This window comes from Lepidochelys olivacea (genome assembly GCF_965140295.1).
Source record: "Lepidochelys olivacea isolate rLepOli2 genome assembly, chromosome: 14".
NCBI classification, from domain to species: Eukaryota; Metazoa; Chordata; order Testudines; family Cheloniidae; genus Lepidochelys; species Lepidochelys olivacea.
Genome location: NC_140424.1, coordinates 29,915,071 through 29,940,229, shown reverse-complemented (window position 1 = coordinate 29,940,229; position 25,159 = coordinate 29,915,071). Strand labels below are relative to the sequence as shown.

The 25,159-nt window shown below is 49.3% G+C and overlaps 1 protein-coding gene across 2 annotated transcripts; it reads right to left on the bottom strand.

Annotated features, from left to right (window-relative positions):
* Window positions 1-10,255: 10,255 nt before the first annotated feature.
* On the bottom strand, window positions 10,256-22,505 carry LOC311531153 (uncharacterized protein). Of its 2 annotated transcripts, none has more exons than XM_084648286.1 (4): window positions 22,252-22,505; window positions 18,343-18,469; window positions 15,330-15,443; window positions 10,256-15,000 (listed from the first exon to the last, which is right to left on the bottom strand). In XM_084648286.1, the coding sequence occupies exons 2-4, from the start codon at window positions 18,467-18,469 to the stop codon at window positions 13,286-13,288; spliced, it is 1,956 nt and encodes a 651-aa protein (XP_084504412.1). In that variant the 5' UTR covers window positions 22,252-22,505; the 3' UTR covers window positions 10,256-13,285. The 2 variants fall into 2 exon arrangements, with proteins under 2 accessions (XP_084504412.1, XP_084504413.1); XM_084648287.1 differs by having other exon boundaries at window positions 10,256-14,997.
* Window positions 22,506-25,159: the final 2,654 nt, after the last annotated feature.

The window sequence follows — 25,159 nt, the reverse complement described above, 5'->3', positions numbered from 1 at the left end:
ATCTCACCCCCATCCCATTCCCCGTGCTCCCAGGCAGAGATCTTCCTGCCCCATATGGCACAGAAGGACCTTTGGGTCAGGACTACAGACTGTCTGCCCAACTGAAGCTCAGGAAGCTCCACATTTGCGGAGGTGAGGATGGGACAGAGGCTCAGGGCTAACTTCATCTCCTGCCCTTTATTCTTCTTTGGGCTCTCAGAGTCTGACATGAAGAGGAGCCTCCTCCCCCCGTGTCTTCTAGGCCCTGGGGTGTGTGACAGCCTCCTAGATGGGTGCAGTCAGAAGCTGAACCACCTCAGGGAGCAGTGGGGGCAGGTCCCTTGTCCGAGGAAACCAATCAGTGGTAGTTCTCAAAGAGGCTGAGAGGGAAGACCCCGTTCCCTCATGGAGGTAAGAGCCATTGACTTCTTTGGGCATCTGGGTTTCTTGGGGGAGAAATGGGATCCCTGCTGCATAGCCTGGCTGGGAGCTTCCCCCATCCCTGGGACAGAGACATCTCCATCAATGTGCCACCCTTGTTTTTTTCCTAGCAGGAGGCTCCCCAGAGAACTCCTCAAACCTGTTCTCTGTAAGCGTTTCTGGGAGGAGGCTCCCATCCTTCAGTCTCCAACTCAATCATGCAGTCTCTTTCACCTAACATCTCCGCTCTCCAGCTCCACTTCCCTCAGCAGGACAAACGGACCTTCAGCTCCTAGAGAACAGACTCTGACCTCCTTCTGATCAGCAATGGGGTTTCACCATCCCCTCAGCAAACCTGTCAGCCGGGCTGGACCGGATTTGGAGTCCAGGGTAGGACTGGGTTCTCTCACCGTCCCTAAGAAAGGGGACACAGAAGATCATGGAAACCCAAGAAGGGCAGGCCGAGCCGAAATCAGGCCGAGGCAGAACTCCCCACGAGGATGGAAGGCCTTGTTTGTGTTCAAGACATTTTTGGACTTTGTTTGGAAGGAGCACAACCCAGGAAGGAGTGGAGTAAAGGCCAGTCATCTGGTTGGAGGGCTGAGTTCTCTGCCAACAAACTGCAAGAGTGAGTATCAGCGGGGTTGCTAGCCCAGCTAGAAAGCCGTGACACGAGGCCTGGCCAGCATCTAGCGGTGAGTGAACTCTGGTACGCACCTGCTTCCATTGTGGAAACAGCCTGGTATTGGAGAATGGGTGGGGAGAGCAGGGAGGTGGGAGGGGTTCCTGAGGCTGGGGTGGGGAGGAAGCTGTGGGGCTGGCAGGGGAAGGACATGGCCCAGCTTGTGGGAGGGATCCTGCTGGCTGTGTCTGGAGTCCTGTGTAGCCTCTTCTGTGGGAAGTTTCCATGGATCCGTGGGGCCTGAATCTCTCCTGCTCCTTTGGTCTCTTTGGGCTTCACAGGAGATGTCTGGTGAACTGCCCTTGGACTCTGGGCCCAGCACCGCTCAGAAATTTTTCGCTACCTTCAGAGAGACAGGGCACAGCTCAGCCTGTTGGGTAGGCTGGAGACTCACACTTCACTCAAACACCCAACGCTGAGGTGCTTTGGGAAGCACAGTAACAAAGAAGAGATTTAAGTGAAACTAAGCAAGAGAAAGAGACAAATTTCAAACAGACAAAGAAAATAAAATGTACTTTTTAGTGACTTAAACTGAACCTTAACAAGTCACAATCTTTGCCTTAGCAGTTTCCAGACTAACATCTCAGCTTTCCTAACAGACCTTCTTTGATGTCCCTGTAGGGTACAAAACCTCTCTGTCGAATCCACTGATTTGATTGCTTCGTCTTCTGGTTTCAGACTCTCTGTTCTCCTTCCGGGCTGCCTGGACCCTGACTGTAACATCTCTCTGGCCCAGCCTCTTACACAGATGTGTGCTGCAGCCAGCCCAGCGCAGGGAGCAGTGGGGACAGATGATCTCATCCTGTCAGACCAAGAAACAGGGGTCCAAGTGAGGCTTAGATGGAAGATCCCAGGCATCTCCTGGAGGTAAGAACCGTCCACTCTTCTGGGCACTTGGGGCTGTTGCAACAAAGAGGGGGCTCCTGTTCCATAGCCTATTTGTCCTCATGACTATGTTTTTTATTCTCAGAGGATGCGTCCGGGACCCTGGAGACTGTTTCGTGCAGGAGGTTTGAGCGGGGAGAGATCACTCACTGTCATGACCCATGGCTCATTAACCCGGGTGTGCAGGGTTCCTGGGAGCAGCCACCCTCCAGCACGCCACCTGGAAGCCTACGAAAAACTGCTTACCTAGGACTGACGAAGTCCAGACCCAGTTTGAGGCTCCTATTGGCAGAGTCCCAGAGCAGCTAATCGGCCCCCAGGACCTCCTTAAACCAACAGCAGGAACAAGAAGCTGTCTGAACACCCGAGCTCCTCCCCGCCCCCTCTGGACCGTGTGTTGGCTGTTCCTGCTCCCACTCCCCAGGCTTGATTTCCTGGCATCCGGACTCGGGGTGACTCATCTGACTTGAGGTGCTGAACACAATTTGGTCTTTTGCTTCTGCTCTTCCCGTGTCCTGACCCAGCTGACTCTCGACTCCTGTCTCGTGAGTGTGGACTCTGCCTCTGACCACTAGGTCTGGCTGCCCATGACCCGGCCATGACACTGACTTTTCTACAATTCCTCCAGTGCCCTTTTCTGCTCTCCAGCTCTGCTCTCCCAGCAACACACACCGATCCCTTGGCTCCCAGAGTCCTGCTTGCCTGCTATTCAAGGGCTCAGGGGGAGTGCTTTTCTTGCCCCCTCCCCTACCACAGCTGCTTTTCCTCGGGGACTCTCCCTAGCGCAGAGGAGAATCAGTCCTGGCAGCAATTCAGGAAGTCACAGAAGGGACGGTCTGCTCAGCTCCCTCTGCAATGCCACTGCCCGAGACCATTACGAGTGGGTGCCCAGTGACTGCGCCGGCAGCTCCTTGAGAGACTCCTGGGGCAGGGTAGTCGTGTTTCCCGGTGACCGTGGGAAGCCATGCAAAGAGTGCAGCATTGAGGAGACTCTCCTGCTGTCCCAAAGGGTTTCTGTTCTCCTGCACGGTCAGACCGTGGGGCCGGGTGGCAGAATGGGGAAGAGCTGGTTGGTGATGAGTCGGAGGATTCACCATAGAGGTGGCAGCAGCTGCAGATCCTGGAGTCCCTGTGGTCGGGTTACCATGCGTCCGGATTTTCCCGGACATGTCCGGCTTTTTGGGTTTTAAATCGCCCTCCGGGAGGAATTTGTAAAACTCTCCAAAGGGCCGGGATTTCCCTCCCAATGCAGCACTCTGGGGACGGCGGGGGGAGGTGCACACTCTGCAGGGTAGCGCGGCACTGTGTCTGGCTCCGCACCCCAGACACACTGCTCTGAACAGCAGGGTACAGGGGCCGGGGGGCTAGAGAAGGGCATGGGGTCCCAAGGGGCAGTCAGGGGACAGGGAGCAGGAGGGGTTGGATGGGTCAGGGGTTCTGGGGGGAGCCTGACAGGGGGTGGGCATATCGAGAGGGGTCGGGGGAGACAAGGGACAGGGAGCAGGGGGGGTTGGATGGGGCGAAGGTTTGGGGGAAAGTCAGGGGCAGGGAGCAGGGAGGGTTAGATGGGTCGGGGGTTCTGCGGGGGCTGTCAGGAGACAGGGAGAGGTTGGATAGGTGTGGGAGACCCGGGGGTCTGTCAGGTGGCGGGGGTGCGGATAGGGGTTGGAGCAGTCAGGGGCCAGTTGGGGGGGAAGTTCTAGGGGGGCATTTAGGGTGGGGAGGTCTAAGGAGGGGGCAGTTGGAGACAGGGAGAAGGAAGGCTTAGATGGAGAGCGGGGTCCTGGGGGGGGCAATCAGGGGACAAGGAGCTGCGGGGGTTAGATGGGTTGGCAGTTCTGTGGGGGGCAGTCAGGGGGCAGGAAGTGGGAGGGAGTAGATAGGGGGCAGGGCTACAACTCCCCCCCCCGCCCCCAGAGTGTCCTCTTTTTTGAACGTTCAAATATGGTAACCCTACCCTATGGGCCAAGCCTCCACTCCTGAGAGTTCAGGTGAACCTCCCCCTGTTCTCAGGGAGTCTTTGGACAGAGGACTCAGTGTTTCCATCAGGCTGCTCAGTTGCAAATGCAGCCACTCAAAGACGTGAAGAATGGAAGCGAAAGAGGAAAGCTGGACCCTCCGCTGAGGTCCTGCAATCAAGTGAGCCCAGCCTGGGAGAGAGGAGGGAAAGCTCCAAGGTGGCTGGTGGCTGCAGGAATCCAGGGGAGGAGAAATAAATTGTTCATGATGAATCCTACGGGCTTTGTCTTGTGTGGTGAAGGGTTTAAAATGGGTCTAGTTACTATCACATTAAACTTTAGAATCACTGTGTCTGATTGAAGGGCAGGTCTGGAAAGGTCAGAGGTCACTCGAGGAGCTTCAAGTCTCAGATTCTGTCCCTATTGCCTGTTTTGACCAGCTGATCTCACCCCAACACATCCCTCAGGTGGTCGCAGTGATGAGCTCTTTCCCTCTTTTTCTGGATTAGCCGCCAGCATGGGGACAGGATACATGTGGCCAAGGAAATGGAGAGGCATGGGGGTCTCTTGCAGAGGCATGCAGAGAACTTGCAGAGTTGCCTGTTTATGCAGCTCCTCTTGGGGGAGCATGGTAGGGTACCGTGCACTCAGGGGCACCATTTCAAATTTTGGTGGTGGGGGGGAGGATAATTTCACCATGATTCAAAGGGCTACTTCAGCACCTGAAAACTCTAGTGTTTTGGCAGATAACTTAGCAAAGAGCTGACAGGAACACTTGCCAGACTGCTTTCCGGGGAAGACAGCTGTAAGAATGGATCCAGGGAATGGTTCTGCATCTCTGAGCTGTTTGGACACTTTCAGGGAACATTCCTGATGCAAGAGAGAGATTCCCCAAAGTTATCCTGGGTAACCCTGAGAGACTTATGGAAAACTAGCAGATACCACATCTCTGCTGTCACTGTGCACGGATAAACTTGGACTGTCCGAACCTGTTCATGTATTTTACCTGCTTTAAGCTCTCAATAACTTTCACATGTAAAAGAAAGAAAATTAAATAAATGACGTAGTTACACCGATATAGTGCCGTATTGTAAACCCAACCTCAGAGTTGTCCCATTGAAATGGAATTATTCACAGCAGTAATTAAAGTTAAACGTTAAAACGTTTAAACGTGCACGTTAAAGTGTTTCCAGGGCTGAGATTAAGGCCACAGCTTATGAGAGGGGCAGACGCAAGAAGAGTAGAGTGGTGCAAAAACTGAAATACCACGTGGAACGTGGCCCAAACAATGCATCATGAAAAATAAACTCATCTTGTTATACAGTAATAGAGCTGGTTCAAAACAGTTTTACCCTCACAATGCAACCTTTGAACTAAAAATGCCACTTTGGATTACTTTGATCATTTGAAAAGAGTTCCCTTTTTAAAAAAAACATTTTGGATTTCCCTGCCCACTTGAGAGAGAACATGGAGTTTTTCCCACCAAAACTAAACAGAAATTTGATCATTATAAACATTTGCAAATAAGTTTGAAGAATATGGGGCGGGGGGGAATTGGTTTCTTCTTCCATTTTCATGACCCTCTCTACCCCTGCTATTTTTGACCAGTTCTAATTATGAATAAATGTCTGTCTGTCCATGAATGATAAATATGTCTGCTCCTGAAACATTTACAACAATGGCTCTCGTGAGGAGCACTGAGGTCACATTACGCAGAGAAACACCCAGGCCTACAGGGTTCACATTCTCAAAGACATAAACGGCCCCAGGACGGGAATGTAACACACAACACAGCGTGACTGCCCCTTTTTTTGTTGTTGGTGGCAAATTGTGCTTTTTTGAGGTGGGGGGGAGTTTTATTTGAAAGGAGTTCTTCATCCTCTCCCACTCTCATCCAGGGGTGCTGGAACAGGGGAGACCAGGGCCCACCAGTTTTCACTGGCCATAAGTGTGAGCGACTGGATGAAGGGGGAGAGAAAGGAGCGGGAGGGGGGCAGTGTTTTGGGGGCAAGGGGCAGCGTGAAGTGGGAGCTCAGGGAGAAAGGCGGCATGAGGGGGGGCTTCGGAAAGGGATGTTTTGAGGGGGCCGGACTTCGAGGAGAAGGGGTGGCACAGGGGCTGGGCCACAGTTTGGGTGCCAGCAGCCCCCCCACACTTTTAGGAAGCTTTTGCCCATCTTGCCCTCATCTCAAATCAATTTGTTACAGTAAGAAAACTTTGAGCAACAAGGAGACTCAGAGACCCACAATATAACCACTAAAATCCTCACCCGCCCCAAGAGCTGGGCAAACAGAATTTTTTTGGTCGCTGACAATTCCAAAAAAAGAGATGGAAAAAAACTGGTTTCAGGTTGAACAAAACTAAAATTTTTCCAAATTTTTGATGAACCAAAAAGCTTTAAAAAAAAAACCCCAAAAAAATACAGGAACTATTCAAGATTTGTAACTTTTTGAATTTTTAAAATAAAACTGAAGGACATTTTTAAACAAAAAATTGTTTCAAACTGAAAAATCAAAATGGATTGTTTGGAAAGTGTCTAAACTAAATGCTTCGACTTTTTAAGAACTTGGGGGAGGGTCTGGACGTGAACAATTCAGCAGACCGGATATGAATTCGCAAACTGCTGAAGCTAAAATAGATTTAGATGAAAAGTTTCGCCTAGTCTAGTCCCCACCACTGAGGGGCATCGTAAGAGGGATCAGCTCTTCTAGCTGGTTCCCCAGCCCAAGTCTGTCTCCATTTAATGGGTCCCTCCCCCCACTCCGGTTTAGGGTTGCCAGTTTTAATTGGACATATTCCTGAAGATTTTATCACATGACAATTAATCTTTAATTCTTGCAGACTCCCGGTCATCCTGGAGGATTGGCAATGCTAGTCCAGTTTCCTGGGCCACATCCGTGTCCCCACCTAATGGATCCCTTTCTCTGGGTTCCTGGGTCAAGCGTCTGTCCTCCATTAGCAGGTCTCCTTCCCCATTCTCCAGGGCTGGGTCTCGATTCCTGTTTCTGGTTCCCTAGGCCTGGTCCCCGTCCCTGTCACACACTGCGGGGAGCTCAGATTCCTGTCAATCCTGCGGACTTCCAGGCTGCTGGGAGGGATGAGTCAGCAGCTTCCTGAAGATGAGTCGCGAGTAGGCAAACACTTTCCCTCTACCTTTCCAAAACCCACATTCGTATAGTGAGACTGGCACTCCCACCACTGCCACCACTCCACGCACCAGGAGACGATTCCAGGACGCTGGCTCTGAAACAAAAAAGAGAGAAAGGCCCCATGACTAAGGGACTCCGTTAAATCATCCCACTGCTGCCATGAGGCTCCCAGAAGATGAAGACGTTCCTGGGACACAGTAAGAGCTGAGTTGGGTCGTGTGCACATGGTCACCACTCAGAGCAGCGGGAATGAGATCTCCAGGCTCATTATCCCCATCGGCCAACCTGACGGAGGGAGAAAGGTGAGCCCGGCAAAGCAGCCCCTGTTTCAGAGTCTGGGAACTGTGATTTTTAAGATGCTCCAAGATGGGGTCCCTCATGTCTTAAGGTTAGAGGGGACGGTTAGGATCATCTACTCCAGCGTCTCCTGAAGTGTGGGGAAGGGCTAGCCATGGTGGGAAGGGTGGGGTTTGAAGATGTATACAAGAAAATGGGGGGTGGGGTCGCTAACACATTGCTGACGGGTGAGGGGCAAGATTGGTTTCTTTGCCTTGAGGAGGGGGCTCAGCTTTTAAAAGTTTTGGGAAGAAGAATTTAGTCTGAGCCCTGGCATAACCCAGGCCAGAGAACGTCGCCTACTGATTCCTGCACCCAGTCCAGTGATTTATGGCACTGACTTGGCATTGAGAGGGATTTTATCATACGCTGAAATCCAGCTGCAGAAGGGAAAGGGCATTAGAAGCTGAAAGACCCCAGAAGTGGCTCTGGTTTTCTACTCAAAATAACCACCCAGGGCTGATTTTCCCCGGCCCAGCGCCTTGCAGTCATGCACCCAGCACCTAGTGAGTGCGGTGTGCAGGCAGGCTCCCAAATCCAGACAGCGGCACTTCACATCCCCATTGCCCTGGCATCAGGGACTGCCCTGAGCGTCCATCCTGCAAACACATATGCACCTGAGCCCTCCCACTGCGATCCAAGGCTACTCCTGCTGATGGAGTTAAACACGTGGCTAAAGTGTTTGCAGAGGTTCCAAAGAGCTGAGGCTCTGTGCAAAAGGAACATTACTCCAGTTATTCCAATCTGTAGCCAGACAGCCAGCCCCCCCTCTCAGACCAGCATTGCTGGGAACACAAGGGAGCCAAAACAATAGGGCACTTAACATCAATTCCAGCACAGCCTTTGAAGCTGTGAGAAGCACAGTTGTGGTGCTACAATGTGCCTCTGGGAACAGATACAAGGATTAGGCTCCCAGCAGACAGAGAAGCTGTGACAGACATGGCTCTTAGCCCCTACTAAATAGCGTGATGCACACACACCAACATCCTAGGTGGGAAAATATTTACCCTAATAAAAGGAATGTCCAGTAGTCAAAACTTATTGTTTCTCTCCCTTGCAAGTGTAAACTACTCTTGCGAGAGCTGGCGTCGCCCAGACAGACCGGCCCCAATTTGGCATAAGAAAGGAGAAAGAGAATAAAGGAGTACAGAGGTATAAGTATGGGACCTACAGCACCATGATTTTTGAGTGCTTTTCACTATCTATCTGCTGGTCAGATAAGTGACAGCCTCCCAAGGCTTCTGCAGCTAAGAGGGTCCCTAAGCCTTGTCCCTTATTCGTCTTTCCGCGGAATTGAGTGACCGATCCTGGCTTGGCACCGCTGGAATCGAGAGATGCAAGGAGGGTAAGAAGCACCCACACCTGATCTCCTATCTTTAGTGTACACATATTTTGAAATAGAGCTCTATACTTTGTTTTCTTTCTTTGGGATTGTGGCTTCAGTTTTGTTTTGATTTGCTGAATATGATTATTCTGTTTGTCTGCACTTACCATTTTGTATCTGCCTTTCGGGTACAACAGTGAGAAAGCTAGACAGTGCTAATAGCTCATCAGCAAAGACAATGGACCATGGAAAAGGTTTGCCCTCACCGGGGAACATTTTAACCAGCCTATGGGTAATGGCTGCTATGACTCAGCAAGACATGCAAGGGCATGTGAGCAGACTACATGACACTATATTCCATTTTGGTACCTGCGTTTTTCCACGAACAGGGCCTGGAACTTAGCTTGAAACAAAGGGTTCCCTCCATATGGAGAGACTATATAAAGTGGGGAGTGACATCATGATTTGTCTTCACTCCCCCACAACTCAACACCTGAAAGAAGCTCTGGAAGACAAAGGACTGGGATCGGGGAAGGGGAGCCCAAGCTGCAAGGCAGATGCAGCTTGTGCCTTAAGAATCTGCAAGCCTGCTTGTATCATCAGTCAGGGTGAGATATTGCTAGTTCAAATCCTATCTATCTGGTAATTTCGGCTTAGTTTGCAGTTTTGTTTATTTGCTAGGTAATCTGCTTTGATCTGTTTGCTATCACTTATAATCACTTAAATCTTTCTGTAGTTAATAAACTTGTTTTATAAGAACATAAGAATGGCCGTACTGGGTCAGACCAAAGGTCCATCTGGCCTAGTATCCTGTCTTCCAACAGTGGCCAATGCCAGGTGAATGAACACAACAGGTAATCATCAAGTGATCTATGCCCTGTCTCCCATTCTCAGCTTCTGCCAAACAGGCTAGGAACACCATCCCTGCCCATCCTGGCTAATACCCATTGATGGATCAATAAGTTAAAGAAGTATGGGCTGGATGAATGGACTATAAGGTGGATAGAAAGCTGGCTAAATTGTTGGGCTCAACAGGTAGTGATCAATGGCTCCATGTCTAGTTGGCAGCCGGTGTTAGGGGGCTTATTCCTTCACCCACTTACTTCCCTGGTCCTTCTCGCATGAACAGAGAGCAACAATACCCGAAGTCCAAAGGTGCAAACAATTCGATGTTTATTGGGGTGAACTTCCAGCAAGCATGATTCCAGTTTCCTTCCTTAGTATCCTCCTTCCCAGCTCTGACACCACAAAGCCTTACACCTGTGTCCCTGTTCCCATTCCTGCCCTTAGCCAAACATGATTCCAACTTCCTTACTCCCATTCCCTGTTCCCATTTCCCCCTTTAGCAAAACATGATTCCAATTTTCTTACCCCCATTCCCATCTCCCCCTTTAGCAAAACATGATTCCAATTTTCTTACCCCCATTCCCTGTTCCCATCTCCCCCTTTAGCAAAACATGATTCCAATTTTCTTACCCCCATTCCCTGTTCCCATCTCACACACCCACATGCCCACCCCCCCCCTTACTTCCTGATTGACTGCAGACTATATAGTAAAACTTGAGTTCTGCTTCGCTATACCTTAACCAATCATTTTCCTGAAATTTAACTAACCAATCCTAACATATTGTAACATGATTATGTAACCAATTATATCCCACCACCTTAATTAGTTTACACCCAGCAAAATTAATTATACAGCAGACAGGAACAATTACAGAAGCAGACAGATTATACAGACAAACAATAGCAAAGTGGGAACTATAATGACAAAACAATACAGAAGTGAGGATTTCACAACTACATCTATAAAGACATAAGGGTTTCCCAGCTGTGTCTATTGTGAAGTGAGTTCTTAACTAACAGAAAACTATCAAACTGAACTTCCTTTTACATCCTCTAGGCTCTTCCTTTTCTCTGGAGGTGATAGATCAGATCACCTTTCTAATAGCCCCAGATTCCCTTATTTCAGTGTGACTAATCTGGAATGTGAAGAGGTGACCGTTCGCTTCCTAGCTTATGGCTGCCTCTGCTGCTTAGCCAAAGGCCTTAGCCTAAGAACAGGGCCTCAGACTGTCACTGTGAGAGAAGGCCCTCACACCAGGAGACAGTGATTTTGATTCTTTCTTTTATACCTCTGTAACTAGCTAAGTGATGAGAATACACCTAAATTCTTAGAGTATAGGCCTTTACAGACAGGCCTGAATATCGACATCCTAACAGATGACCAGCCAGGTTTAGGGCTCCTCATATCTCTCTGGCCTCAATGATTGGGGTCAGCCTGGCTTCAAGGCTGGCCAGGTCTGTTGACATCCCCAGCTCACTTCTTGCCTGCACCCAACTTCATCATTTCAGCAATCGAGAGAGACTGTCCCCCTGCCCCCATCATTCTTTGTGCGGTGTCATTCATGACCCTTTAGAGTTCAGGGGCAGCTTCACACGACACTCATAGACCTATTCTTGTCTCTCTCTGGCTCTGATGCAGGGAGTTCACAGTTCTCAGCCTCAGTTGTCTGGCTCTGAAGAGCAAACCCAGCAGCTTCCTAGCTCTGATCCCCCCACCTTCTCCCCCTCCTGACTGTTTCTCACATCACTGCAGGGATAAGGCAAATAACTTCTTTCCCTGTTTCAGTCTGTGAATCTTGCTCTCACCTTCAGTGTTTGTGCTGAGAGATATTGATCATTGTCATTGTTCCAACACACAAAAGATCTCATGACAAAGGGTTAGACAGGTTAAAATAATATTTTTTTTAAAAAGGCTTTTCTGGCAATGATAATTTGTCTCATGAAGTCTTCAACAAATCTGAGCTACATCATGTCAAATTAAACTAATATTTAAGTATGTGACCAAACGGCCTTCACAAAGAAAGAAAAACCCACAATACATGTTGGGCTATAAAACACTTTCACATTCATAAACTGAAATCTCAGAGAATCTTTTAAGACTCAAAATCAGGAAAATAAATGTACCCATGTTCTTCTGAAGTGGCTAAACCTGCTTTACTTCTTGCCTCATTATTTGGGTGTATTAGTTACAAAAGTTATAGCATCATTATGCTAAAAGAAAGACAAAAAAAAAACCCACCCAAACTTCCCATCTACAAATGATCTGGAGTAGCCTAGAAAAAGCCCAGAAGTAATTTTATCAATAGATGGAAACAGGGCTATAAGACTGGACAGGTCAAACTGTGCTTTGAGGGTCACTGGGATTTCCCTGCCCACTCCCAGGTCTGTGACACTTTCTTCTCCAGCCTTCAGGAGTCTGATTTAGGATCATAGAAATCAAACTGTGATTCCTAAGCATGGAGAGCCAAGGCCACTGTGGTAAGTGACCCTTTGGGAGATAGAGGGGTAGAATGGGGAGAGGATAAAACTCTCTATTGCTTGGACAGAGTTACTGTGCCAAAGGTGGAGGGAAGTGATGAGGGAAGGAGGGAATCCCTGCAACTCACCCCATCACCCTCGAATAGCACAGAAGCTAGAACAACATTTACTGTCACTGCTCCAATTTTTTAACATCTAGTTAATTCTGGTCCATAAGGTAGAAAATGTACAAACAATAAATGGTTTTCACCTCGGCCTGAACTAATGTGAGAATTTCCCAGAATGAGACAATCTGGCCCCAAAAGGGGAACTCAGGGACTGGCCATCACTCTGCTAACAGGGGGATAAGATGCTCAGGGTCAGTTTATACTAGGAATCTGATGGAGGGTCACAGAGATGCGCTGGCTAATCCCGACCACATTTCCTACCATAAAGAGAACCTCAGAGGCTGATGCTATGGAGGCAGAGGTGGGATCTCTGGGCCTCCTACAAAAAGCCCTGTGGAAATCCATCCCCTGTGCTCTCCCTCTCTCCTTAACCCATGATCCTCAAACATTCAATAGCCCCAGCACCCAGCTTGCTCTGCTTCCTAGTTCCAGAAGCTTCAAACATTTAATCCCCAGTTCCTTGCACAAAACGATCCTCCTGGTCCCTCAATATCCCACAGATCCCAGTGCCTTGGGGGATTTGGGGAGGGAAGGAGTTACCAGCCTTTCTGGACACCCCCGTTCCAGGGAACAGCTCAAGGTAATTGGAGTAGCCCAGCCCAGGGGCTGGTGGAAGATGCGGGGGTGGGAAAGGTGTCTAGACAGAAGGTAGGGCCAAGCCCAAGTGTCCTTCTCTTAATCTCCATGGAAGGGGAATCCCATCTGGAAAGGATGGGAGAGGGGGAAACTTCAGCCAGGCCGAGGGAGCAGCTGGGGAAGTTTTTCTCTCTTCCTTCCCCCACCTGTGGCCCATTCGCTCAGCAACCAAGACTGCAGCAGGGAGATGGGGCTGATTGGGGCTTCCCATCCTCTGCCTTGGGTTTGCTTAGACCAGTCTAATATGGTGTTATCTACACTTGGAGCATTTTCCACCCTGGGAACGTCTCAGAGGTTTCTTCCCTGTGTGGATTTGCTGATGCCTGATACTATGGGAGCAACCAATAGAAGCTTCCCCCACTTTCAAGGTCTCTCTGTTGTATGGTTCACTGATGCATGAACTCAGAATGAATCTTTTCCCACAGTCAAGCTATTTCTAGGGTCTCACGCTTGTGGATTCTCTGATGTTTAGTAAGCTCTGAGCTCATATTGAAGCTTTTCCCGCAGTCAAGGCATTTATGAAGGTTATAGCCTGTGTGGATTCTTTGATGTATAATAAGGTTTGATCGCTGATTGAAACTTTTCCCACACTCCAAGCATTTATGGGGGCTCTCTCCTGTGTGGATTGCCTGATGTCTAATAAGGTTTGTTCTCTCAGTGAAACGTTTCCCACAGTGGAGGCATTTATCAGGTTTATCTCCAGTATGAATTTTCTGGTGTCTAATAAGGTGTGAGCTCTGAATGAAGCTTTTCCCACACTCAAGGCATTTATAGGGTCTCTCCTCCGTGTGGGTCCTCCAATGTCTAGTGAGGTATGAGCTGTGGCTAAAGTTTTTCCCACAGACCAAGCACTTATGGGGTCTCTCTCCAGTGTGGGTTGTCTGATGTATAACAAGGCTTGATTTCTGAATGAAACATTTCCCACAGTCCAGGCATTTATATGGCCTTTCTCCCATGTGGATTCTCTGATGTTTAGTAAGATTTGATTTGTGACTGAAACTTTTTCCACAGTCCAAACATTTATAGGGCTTCTCTGCTGTGTGGATTCTCTGATGCACAATAAGGCCTGAATTGTAAGCAAAACTTTTCCCACAATCCAAGCATTTATGTGGTTTCTCTCCTGTGTGTATTGTCTGATGTGAAATAAGGTTTGTTCTCTGAATGAAACTTTTCCCACAGTCCAAGCACTTATGAGGTCTCTCTCCTGTGTGGATTGCTTGATGTGTAACAAGAGCTGATCTCTGTGTGAAACTTTTCCCACACTCCAAGCACCTATGGGGGCTCTCTCCTGTGTGGATTACCTGATGTCTAATAAGGTTTGGTCTCTCAATGAAACTTTTCCTACAGTGGAGGCATTGATGAAGTTTATCTCCAGTATGAATTCTCTGATGTCTACTAAGGTGCGAGCTCCGAATGAAACTTTTCCCACACTCGAGACATTTATAGGGTCTCTCTCCCAGGTGGGTCCCCCAATGTCTAATGAGGTATGAGCTGTGGCTAAAGCTTTTCCCACAGTCTAAGCACCTATGGGGTCTTTCTCCAGTGTGGGTTATCTGATGTGTAACAAGGCTTGACTTCTGAATGAAACATTTCCCACAGTCTGGGCATTTATATGGTCTTTCTCCTGTGTGGATTCTCCGATGTTTAGTGAGGTTTGAGCTGTTACTGAAGCTTTTCCCACAGTCCAAGCATATATAGGGTCTCTCTCCAGTGTGGGTCCTCCAATGTGCAGTGAGGTATGAGCTGTGGCTAAAGCTCTTCCCACACTCAAAGCATTTATGGGGTTTCCCTCCCATATGGATTGTCTGATGTGTAAGAAGGTGTGATCTCAGAATGAATTGTTTCCCACATTTGAGGCACTGATTGGATCTCTCTTTCTTGTGATTTGTCTGCTGGGCTGTGGTTTCCTCAGGATCCTTGCATCCTCCCACATATTTAATAGATTCAGCCACTTTCTTGGTAGGCTGTTTTCTGAATAGCCTCTCTGACCAGTTCTGATTTCCAGAGGCTTTTCCTTGTTCCAAGCACTGCGAGAAATTCCCTTCAGCTCTTCTCCCAAAGGTCCCCTGTGGTTCCACTTTCCCAGGAAATTCCTGATGTTGAGTCTCCTCCTCTTTCTCACTCTCTTGCTCATCACCTGCTGGGAGAAAGAGAGACAATCTGGGCAGGAGTCATTGTCTATGGTGGGGAAAAAGAGGTATAGCAGAAAGGGAAAATCCAACACAATAAATTTTCAAAGACTGAACAATTGGATTCTGCCTCCACATCCCATCCAAACACTCACAGGGAAGGAAATGCCTGCCGCTAGCAGGACGGGTGGAAAGCCATGAATGATATATATTGAGTACAGCCCTGACCTGGATGAGATGAGGCAGAACTGATGTGTTCACTGACACCACATTTTTGGGATTCTCAATGTTTTTCCTCAATCGCCAGATGGTTTCTGTGTCAGTTTCACCAACTCCTTACCTATGTGGGTATCTCTCAGAATCTCCCTTTCCTGGCAGGTCTGGAGATCGGGTACCCACGGCTCTTCCCATCGTTCCAGCCGGGTGATCAGGTCAGGTTTGGGAATGGGAAATCCTGCTCAGGGGGTGAAAAGAGACAAGATCAGGGTGCATGGAGAATAGGGAGAGTATTTATCACGAAGGACATTCCTGGAGTTGAACCTGTGCCTGTGCTGTGCTGGGGGAACATGGAATCCAAGAGGACAGGAACATCGTCATTGAACCCCCTTGGGGTTCAACATTGAATCCCCTTGTCTGGGGAGGTGAGAGGAATTGTTACACCCTCAATAGGAGTTTGCAGGATCTGTGCACTCTCCGGGCCTTGCTGACACACACACAGGTCTAGAGTTAACCCCCTGTCTATTTCTAAACCTGCAGCGCCCAGACCCCTCCTCATGGCTGAAGCTAGTCCCAAGAAAGGAGGTGAAGAGGGTGTGACACTGCACCGCATATTCTTCATAGTGATATTATTATGATATAATTATAGCGTAATTAATATTCTTTTTTTGCAAGATGGGTCATGTAAGATGTCATTGGAAAAGTTATGATTTGCTGAGTATGAATATCCAATTTGTATGCATGTATCATTTTTGAATCTGAAGTATTGATTATTGACTAGGAATCTGTAATTCAAATGGGCTTGCTCTGGAAAACACCCACAGCCAGCCTTTCAGGTACAACAATGAAAAAGCCATGCGAGGCTGATGGTCCATCAGCAAAGACAATGGACCATGGAATAGCTTAACCTTCCTGTGGGCATTTTGGCCAGCCAGTAAGCAATGGCTGCTATAACTCTACAAGGACATGTGACCAGACCACATGTCTCTGTACTCCATCTTGGGATGTCAGTATTTGTCCACAAACCAGTCTGGGAACCAAGTTTTGAAACAAAGGGTTTCCACCGTATGCTAAAGCTATATAAGGCAGGGAGTGAATTCATCTGTTCTGCACTCCCCATACAAGAAGTCTCCTGGAAACACCTGAGGAACAAAGATTGAACTGGGGGAAGTGCTGGATCCAGGCTAAAGGGATTTCTAGCTTGTGTATGAAGACCTGAGAAACACAAGCTGTACAGCTAATGCAGCTTGTGCATTAAGAATCTACAAGTCTGCCTGTACCATCATTTAGGGTGAGAATCTGCTAATTCATATCCATAGGTAACGAGTTATATGGGCTCGCTGTGCCCATGCTCCATCAATATTCATGATGGTGGGCCCGGCTCCACCAATGTTTGGGCCCCAGGCCTTGTCCTTTGGGGGTCCCCTCACCATGGGTCAGCAACACGGGGCACTCTCACCTCACTTTCCCCTGCCTCCCCACAGGCAGCTCCCCCCGTCCCCTGTGCGGAGAGTCCCAGCAGAGGCAGGGCAGCCCCACATGCTGCCTCCGTCCCTCCTCCTCCCTCAGCGCTGACCCAGCCAACAGGAGCTGCTGGGGGCGGCGCCAGAGCTGCCTGGCCGCACCTCCACAGCAGGGAGGGGGAGGGAGCCACAGACAGTGGCTCTTAGCCCCGGGCAGAGAGAGAGCAGCAGGAGTCTGTCACTGTCAGACAGACACAGCCGGGGGGTTGTGGGGAGAGACAGATAGAGCTGGGGGCGGGGGAAAGGAGCAGCAATGGGCACCCCGGAGCTGGCATAAAATACAGAGTACAGAGGGGGTTTCCTGGCAGGGCTATAGCAACCCCACCCCTGCAGAGCAGACACAGGCTGCAGTGGCTCCGTCCATCACTCCTCCCCACCCCACAGAGACCCACACAACCCTGTGCTCCCCCTAAAGACCCATGCCCCCGTCACCCCTCTCCAGAGAACCCCCCCTTTGTGCCAGACAGCTCCCCTCCCCCACTGCCTCTCCTGCTTCCTACAACCTCCTCCTTTGCCTTCCTCCTCCCCCGCAACGGTCAATGGGAGCTGCACCTGAGGCAGGGTGCCTGCTTGCAGATGCAGACCTGCCTGGCCGTGCTCGTTGCTGCTGGTGCCAGGCTCCCCGCTAGCTCCCCAGGCTGCCCTGGACCCTGCGTCCCCCCGAAGTACGGGGCCTCCCAAAGCACAGGACGCGGGGCAATTGCCCCGGTCCATCCTGTGGACCGGACGGCTCTGCTTGGGCACCACCAAAAATTATACAAACCTGGCACCCATGTTCATATCCAACGTATTTAGTATATTAAGCTTAGTTTGTGTTTCGTTTATTTGCTAGGTAATCTGCTTTGATCTGTTTGCTATCACGTATAATCCCTTAAAATCTATCTTTTGTAGTTAATAAACTTGTTTTACGTTTTAATCTAAATCCAGTGTGCCTTTAAGTGAAGTGTCTTGGGAAAAAAATCTCAGCTTGATTTAACACAAGTTTGTTGCATTTCCTCCCCACACTGAGGGGGGAGGCGAACGCTGTGACCTTATGTTGTACAATTCCCTGTGCAGCACAATATGGTATAATTTTGGGTTCATAGTCCAGAGGGGTGCATGTCTGGGGAGCTGGGAGTTATCCTGGTTGTAGCATTTCTGTTGTTGGTTCATGCAGGGGTTGGACAGAGAGCCTGCATGTAACTGCAGCGGGGTGTGTCCCTGCCTGCGTGGACGCTGGTGGAAGTGTGGGACCAGGAGTGGGTCTACAACTTCTCACAGTAGCACAGTGTGAGAGGGAGCCCAGGCCTTGTGGGTCAGAGGGCTCAGTGGTACCCCAGTTCCAGGTAGCACCCCAGGAGGAACCAGTCACACAGGGATTCTGTGTGTGCCTGAGAAATAATCCAGACAAAACAATATATGACTTCTGCCCCCTTGAAAGCTGGAGGGGTAGGGATGAGATAGAATGTCCATTAGGTTTTGACATCCCTATCTCATTGAAAGTCTCTCTCACATAGCAGCTGTGGATTATAGGGTTCGTTCACCTCCAGTCTATCTCACCAAAGATGTACCTGACAGATTTGGAAATGCAAGACCCCATGGCTTCTAATAACAGAGAGGCCAGGAAAGCCTTACCCAGTGAGGTCACATTCTCGTAATTCTCCTTCATGACTTCCCTGTACAGGGCTCTCTGACTGGGGTCCAGCAGGGCCCCCTGCCCCTTGGTGAAATACACAGCCACATCCTCGAAAGTCACCGGCATCTGAAACAACAAATGTTCCCTACTCAGCACCTGCTGCCACAGTCACAATCCCACTATTCATGGGAAGGAAGGAAGAAAGCAAGCTAGCTCAGTGGGGGGGAGGAGGAACAGATTGAGCAGGATGGGGATGAGATTCTGCTAGAGCAGCCAGAAAGCTTCAGGGGTTGGCAAGAAAGTGAGAGCTCCGTGTCCCTCCCAGCAGACAGAGGAGGGCAGAGTCTTCTAATTTACCACAAACCTATGAGGCACAGGCTGATGTGGGAAGCAGAGCTTTGGGTAGGGGACAGGGACAGGAATCCCAGCACCTTTCCTTTGTATTCCCCCGCAGTCTCTGCCTAGACTCTTGGTGGGGAACTCTGGTCTGTTTTCCCAGCCCTGTCTGGTGGGAGGGAGGGATGTTCCTGTTTTAGAAATGGGGGAATGTTTACCTCCCAATGGGCCTGTTCACAAATCAGGCCTTAGCCTGAGCAAGTCCCAGTGGGTTTTTCAGACCTTTCCTCCTCTCTACCTGACCCTATGTTTGGCCTTTTTTGGCCTTCCTAATTATATTTTTACACTTCATTTGCCAGAATTCATACTCCTTTCTATTTTCCTCAATAGGATTTAACTTCCACTTTTTAAAGGATGTCTTTTAGCCTCTCACTTCTTCTTTTACTTTGTTGTTTAGCCATTGTGGCACTTTTTATTGTGTCTTTTAAATTTGGGGTGCATTTAAGTTGAGCCTCTATTATGGTGTTTTTTAAAGGGTTTCAATGCAGCTTTCAGAGATTTGACTTGTGGCACGTATCTTTTATTTCTGTTTAACTAACTTCCTCATTTTTTGTATAGTTCCCCTTTTTGAAATTAAATGCTATCATGTTGGGCTGCTTGTGGTGTTTTCCCCCACACAGAGATGTTAAATTTAATTATATTATGGTCACTATTACTAAGAGGTCCAGCTATATTCACCTCTTGGACCTGCTCCACTGACGACTGCATCAAGAATTGCCTCTCCTCTTGTGGGTTCCAGGACTAGCTGCTCCAAGAATTAGTTATTTAAGGTGTCAAGAAACTTTATCTCTGAATCCCGTCCTGAGGTGACATGTACCCAGTCAATATGGGGATAGTTGAAATCCCCCATTATTATTGCATCCGATGAAGTGAGCTGTAGCTCACGAAAGCTTATGCTCAAATAAATTTGTTAGTCTCTAAGTCTCAAGTACTCCTTTTCTTTTTGCGAATACACACTAACACGGCTGCTACTCTGAAACCTGTCATTATTATTGAGTTTTTTATGTTTATAACCTCTCTTATCTCCCTGAGCATTTCACAGTCACTATCGCCATCCTGGTCAGGTGGTCCCTACTGCTATATTCTTGTTGTTCAAGCATGGAATTACTCGATTCTGTGGTATAGTTTGGTTCATTTAAGATTTTTACTTCGTTTGATTCTACGCTTTCTTTCACATATAATGCCACTGCCCCACTAGCACAACCTGTTCTGATATTCTGATATATTTTGTACCCTGGTATTACTGTGTCCCATTGATTATCCTCATTCCACCAAGTTTCTGTGATACCTACTGTATCAATATCCTCATTTAATACCAGACACTCAAGTTCACCCATCTTATTATTGAGACTTCTAGCGTTTGCATATAAACAAAATAATTGTCACTTTCTAGCTGTCTGCCATGATGTGGTGTAATTGAATGGGACTTTTTTTTCATTTGACTGTTTCTCATCTGATCCTTCCCATATTGTATCATCTTCCATCCTCTCCTCCTTACTAGGACATAGGGAATTTCCATTTATAGATCCTCCCCTAAGTGATGTCTCTGTCTGAACCACATGCTCCTCCGCACCTGTCAGCTTTCCCCTAGCTCTTGGTTTAAAAACTGCTCTATGACCTTTTTAATTGTAAGTGCCAGCAATCTGGTTCCATTTTGGTTTAGGTGGAGCCCATCCTTCCTGTATAGGTTCCCCCTTTCCCAAAAGGTCCCCCACTTCCTAATAAATCTAAATCCCTCCTCCCTACACCATTGTCTCATCCACGTATTGAGACCCTGCAGTTCTACCTGTCTAACTGGCCCTGTGCATGGAACTGGAAGCATTTCAGAGAACACTACTATGGAAGTCCTGGACTTCAATCTCTTACCTAGCAGCCTGAATTTGGCCTCCAGGACCTTTTTCCTGTCCTTCCCTATGTCATTGGTACCTACATGTACCACCACCACCGGCTCCTCCCCAGAACTACACACAAGTCTGTCTAGATGTCTTGAGAGAGACAAGGTGGGCAAGGTAATATATTTACTGGACCAACTTCTGCTGGGGAAAGAGATACTCATTTGAGCTACACAGAGCTCTTCTTCAGGTCTGGGAAATGTACTCAGAGTGTCATAGCTAAATACAAAATGGAACAGATTGTTTAGCATTAGTAGATAACACATATTTCAAGAGACCATTCAAGGTGAAATTGGTCCAATAAAAGATATTATCTGACCCACCTTGTATCTGGGACTTGTATCCTGGGACTGACACAGCTTCAGTAACACTGTATTAAATATGAAATGGCAGAACTACTAACTGTGGTATGTAATAGTTTGCTAAAATCAGCATCTGTACCAGAAGACTGGAGGATACCTAAGGTAATCTCCAGAGGCAATCCTGGCAATTACAGGCCAGTAAGACTAAATTCAGTTGACTTGGTTGAATCTATAGTAAAGAACAGAAATATCAGAAACATATATAAACATTATATGCTGGAGAACAGTCAACATAGCTTCTTCAGGCCAGAGAGAGGCAGACACTAGCCTCTCCTCCCTCTGGTGGCAGCAGCTGACGACTGAGTACCCCACTCTCCTCCAGCAGTCCCAGGCTGATCTCATTAGCTCACTCGGATCTACCCCTGCTGTTCTGGCGGTGACTCTGAGCCATAAATCCTGCTCAGAAATCCAAGAGGGGCCCTGGTCCATCCTGCCACCCCAGACGGTCCCAGTCAGGAGCCAGAGACCAGAAATCGTGAGTTTGGCTTAAGAAAATAGTGAAAGAATGTGTCTGTTGGGGGCCAGTTCTGTGGGGCTATCTGCCTTGTAACTTTGGAGCCCTTAGGGGTTAGTCCCCTGCTCCCCCGCCAGCGTGACCATTTCCTCTGAAAACAAAATCCCCAGCTGGCTGATGGGTAGGGCAGCCCCCCCGCACGATGCGGTGAGGGAGCTGCCATTGTATCTCTCACGATCGCTCTCCTTTATCACTAGCCTCTCTCCCCATTCCCCAGCCAGTCTCCGCTTGCACCGCCATTCTCCCTCCAGCCCCCCAAGTCTCACCCCCCCACTTTCTCCCCTTCTCACTGCCCCCCCCGCACCATTTTCCTTCTATCCCACCCCTGTTCCCACCCGCTCCAGGATCCTCCTCCCGCCCCCTGACTCTCCGGCATTGCCTCATCCTCCCTGCAACGCAACCACTGCCCCCTACTCCCATCCCGCCCCCTGCATCCCTGTTCAGCCCCCTCCTACCCCTCACACATCCCATTTCATGCCTCAATCCCCCCCTGCCCCACTTCAGCCCCCTTCCGGCTCCCACCCCCCTTTATCCTCCCACGTGTCGCTGTCCCAGCCCTCCCCACGGCGCGCGCTGGCTTCACCCGCCCCGCAAACACCGGGAGCTGGCGGCAGCTTCCCCGGGCCCAGGGCAGGGAATCGCAGCCAGCCCCGCTGGGAGCAGCCTGGGGCCAAACCCTCCCCCTGCAGCCAGGATGGCACCGGGGGGCACCGCTCCCTGGGGGGATGGGCAGGTCTCTCTTACCTTCCCTACAAGCGGTGCCCTCCCTGGGAGCAGGGGCTGGGGCCCGGGGTGGGGGGTCCTGGCCAAGCTGGGGTCTCTGCACCGGGAGAGGCTCCTGGGAGCAGCGGGAATGTTACTGCTGGAGATTCCCCTCTCCCGGCTGCAGCCAGGGCTCCGGGGTCCCCAGCAGCAGCCGCCGGGGCTCGGGGATCTTGCAATGCGCGTGGGCTCCTCACAAAGCCCCAGAGTCACTGCAGCGAGAGCGATTCACTTCCTGCTGCCCAGACTGAGTGACCCCAGCGGCTCCCAGAGCCGCATCCCAGCTGCTCCTGGGTCCTAGCGATCAAGGGATTGCACTGCAGCCCCCTGCCCCAGACACTGCCTCTGGGGGCCCCAGTTCCCCTGGGCACAGGCAGCTTCTCTCAGCATTAAGGGGGGATCAAGTGCAGAAGCCACTGTATCAATGGGCAGAAAGGAGACGTGCAGATCCCAGGATGGGGGGAGAAGGGGCATTTCTATGAAGACTGGGCATTGTTCCACAGAGTCCCCAGTATTAACAGGGATACACATGGGTCCTGGTCCTTGACAGGCTGCCCAGAACCGGGATCAGCAGGAGACACGTTTCTCGGTGACACTGACTCTGTGTGTGAGTCACTCTGATCACAGACTGGCACAAGGAGCAGTTTGTCAGAGACGGTCTCTTGTCTCCATACCAGGCTCACTGGCTACTAGCCCTGGGCCGGAGCTACAAGCTCTGCTCCCCTAACTCGGGCCATGTAGCTGTCAGTGCTTTGCAGGTTCCTCTGGTTATTCGCAGGGCTGGATTAACCCGTCACTGGGCACTAGGCAACACCCGGCCATTTCTGCCCCCTGCCAGTCCCCCGCTGCCCCCCTCCTGGCTGGCTCCCCCTGTGGGCACTGACAGCAGCTCCCCATGCTTCACCTGGATGCTGGTGGTGAAGCACCAGCTGGTCTGGTTCCAGGGCTGCTGCTCTACGCACTCTGGATAGGCCCGAATGTCCCACATTGGTTGCGAGAGAGGGAGGCAGGGGAGCATCTGGGGTCAAAATTGAGCCACTGGCATTGTGCCATGGAGTTAAAACACCAAATTTAGCCTCCCCTCCCCCCACCTGAAATGGGACATGGGCCTGAGACAAAGCAGAGTGGGCAGGGGGGCAGCCACATGAGAGGCAGGCCAGGGAAACCATAGTGTGAGGCACGTGCTGGTGCTTAGGTATGAAATAGGGATCTGTGCGCCTAGCCTGAGCCAGTGGGAGCATGCCCAGCACCAGATTTGTAGGCATTTGGATGATTTAAATGACAGAAATTTAGGTGCATAGGATCTTTAGACACCATCAGAGTTAGGCAACAGCTGAGTGACTGGGGGGGTTGGGGGGCGGTTGAGGATCGATGTCACCTAAATGTCAGATTCAGGTACCTAAAGTGAAAGTAGCAGCTGGGGACCTAAATCTTTTTATGCATCTAGCCCCTGGTGCCTAACCTGCTTTGGTAACCCCACTCAGCCCCTATCTGCATCCTCAGGTGCCTAATACCTTAAAAAATATAACCCTAAGTCATTTTGGGAAAGATGCTTTTGAAAAACTTATCCAAAAGCTAATGGGCTTTAAAAATCAGTTTAATATAATAGGGGCCCATAAGCACTAAAATACCTTAATCGGAATAATATGGAGCTTTGAATGGTATCACTACAAGGCAGGGTCTGACTGTCGATGCTAAATGTCTGAACAGGCCCAATGTTAATGATTATTGCTAAAGCCAGTAACAGATTGACTTTGCTCAGAAAATGTGTTCTGCACTCTAGGGGTAAGCGCTGTAATTCTGGGGGAGAACAATCTGTGTTTCTTACACATAATAGAAAGTGAATGAAGTGCAGAGCCTCCTTCTCTCAGCAATCAGAAGATGCTGCCCCCTCTCCTCATCATTCCTATTGGGATGTCACTCATAGCCCTTTAGATTTCAGGGTTGCTCCTGAAATTTACGAAATCATTACATAGGCTGATCTGCATGTTTAGACTGTAAACTCTTTCCCTAAGGAGCTGTCTGTCTCCCATGATGTGTATATACAGTACCTAGCACAATACGGCTGTAGTCTTCTGTGGAGCCTCTGCCTGCTGGTGTATTACAAATAATCATGATATTAACTGAGATACAATTATGTTGCAACCAGACAAGAATGAATTTGGATGAAAGTGTGATATGAGGAACAGGCCAAGTATAAACAGAGAGAGACTCCCAAACCTACCAATCTAAACTCCCAGTGTGGCAAGACCTTATTCACAGGTTTAATTTTACTACTACCTATAGCCCCAATGATTTAAATGGGTCTCAGCTAGAATTAAGCAGGTGGTAAAGTTTAGAGAGTGGGGATCTTGGGCTGAAACACAGCTCAGAGACCAGAATCACTTTAGCCATATTATACATATATAAATTTGTGAGTATAGTGGCTGCAGTTGAGGCTATGATAGGGCAGAGTTGAGATTGTATGGGTGGCCTCACTGTGCATTTCCGTACCAGACCATGTTAGCATTGCTTTTACCGTTAATCTCCACTCTGAATCTGCTGGGTATTTAATGCAAGACAAACTACACTTGGGAGTGTGAGAAACTAAATTCTACTTTATTATTCCAAAGGACGAACAAAGACTCCTTTCCCCACTCCCAGCCCAGCTCAGCTTGGTACTTTACATCCACAACCCAGCACATTGCTGCGCCCAAATCCCACATACACCAGCAACAGTTACAAACTGGTAGAAAAGTGCAGAAAATCCAGGAGAGATGCTGGGACCCAGTCATAAAGCAAACACTCTGAGAGCAGGGAATCCAAGGGGCTCAGATTAGAGTGTGGGCAGACTGTTTGTCATCTCCACACAGGACACTGGTAGATGGGGAGGGGGTGACCAGCTGGGCTA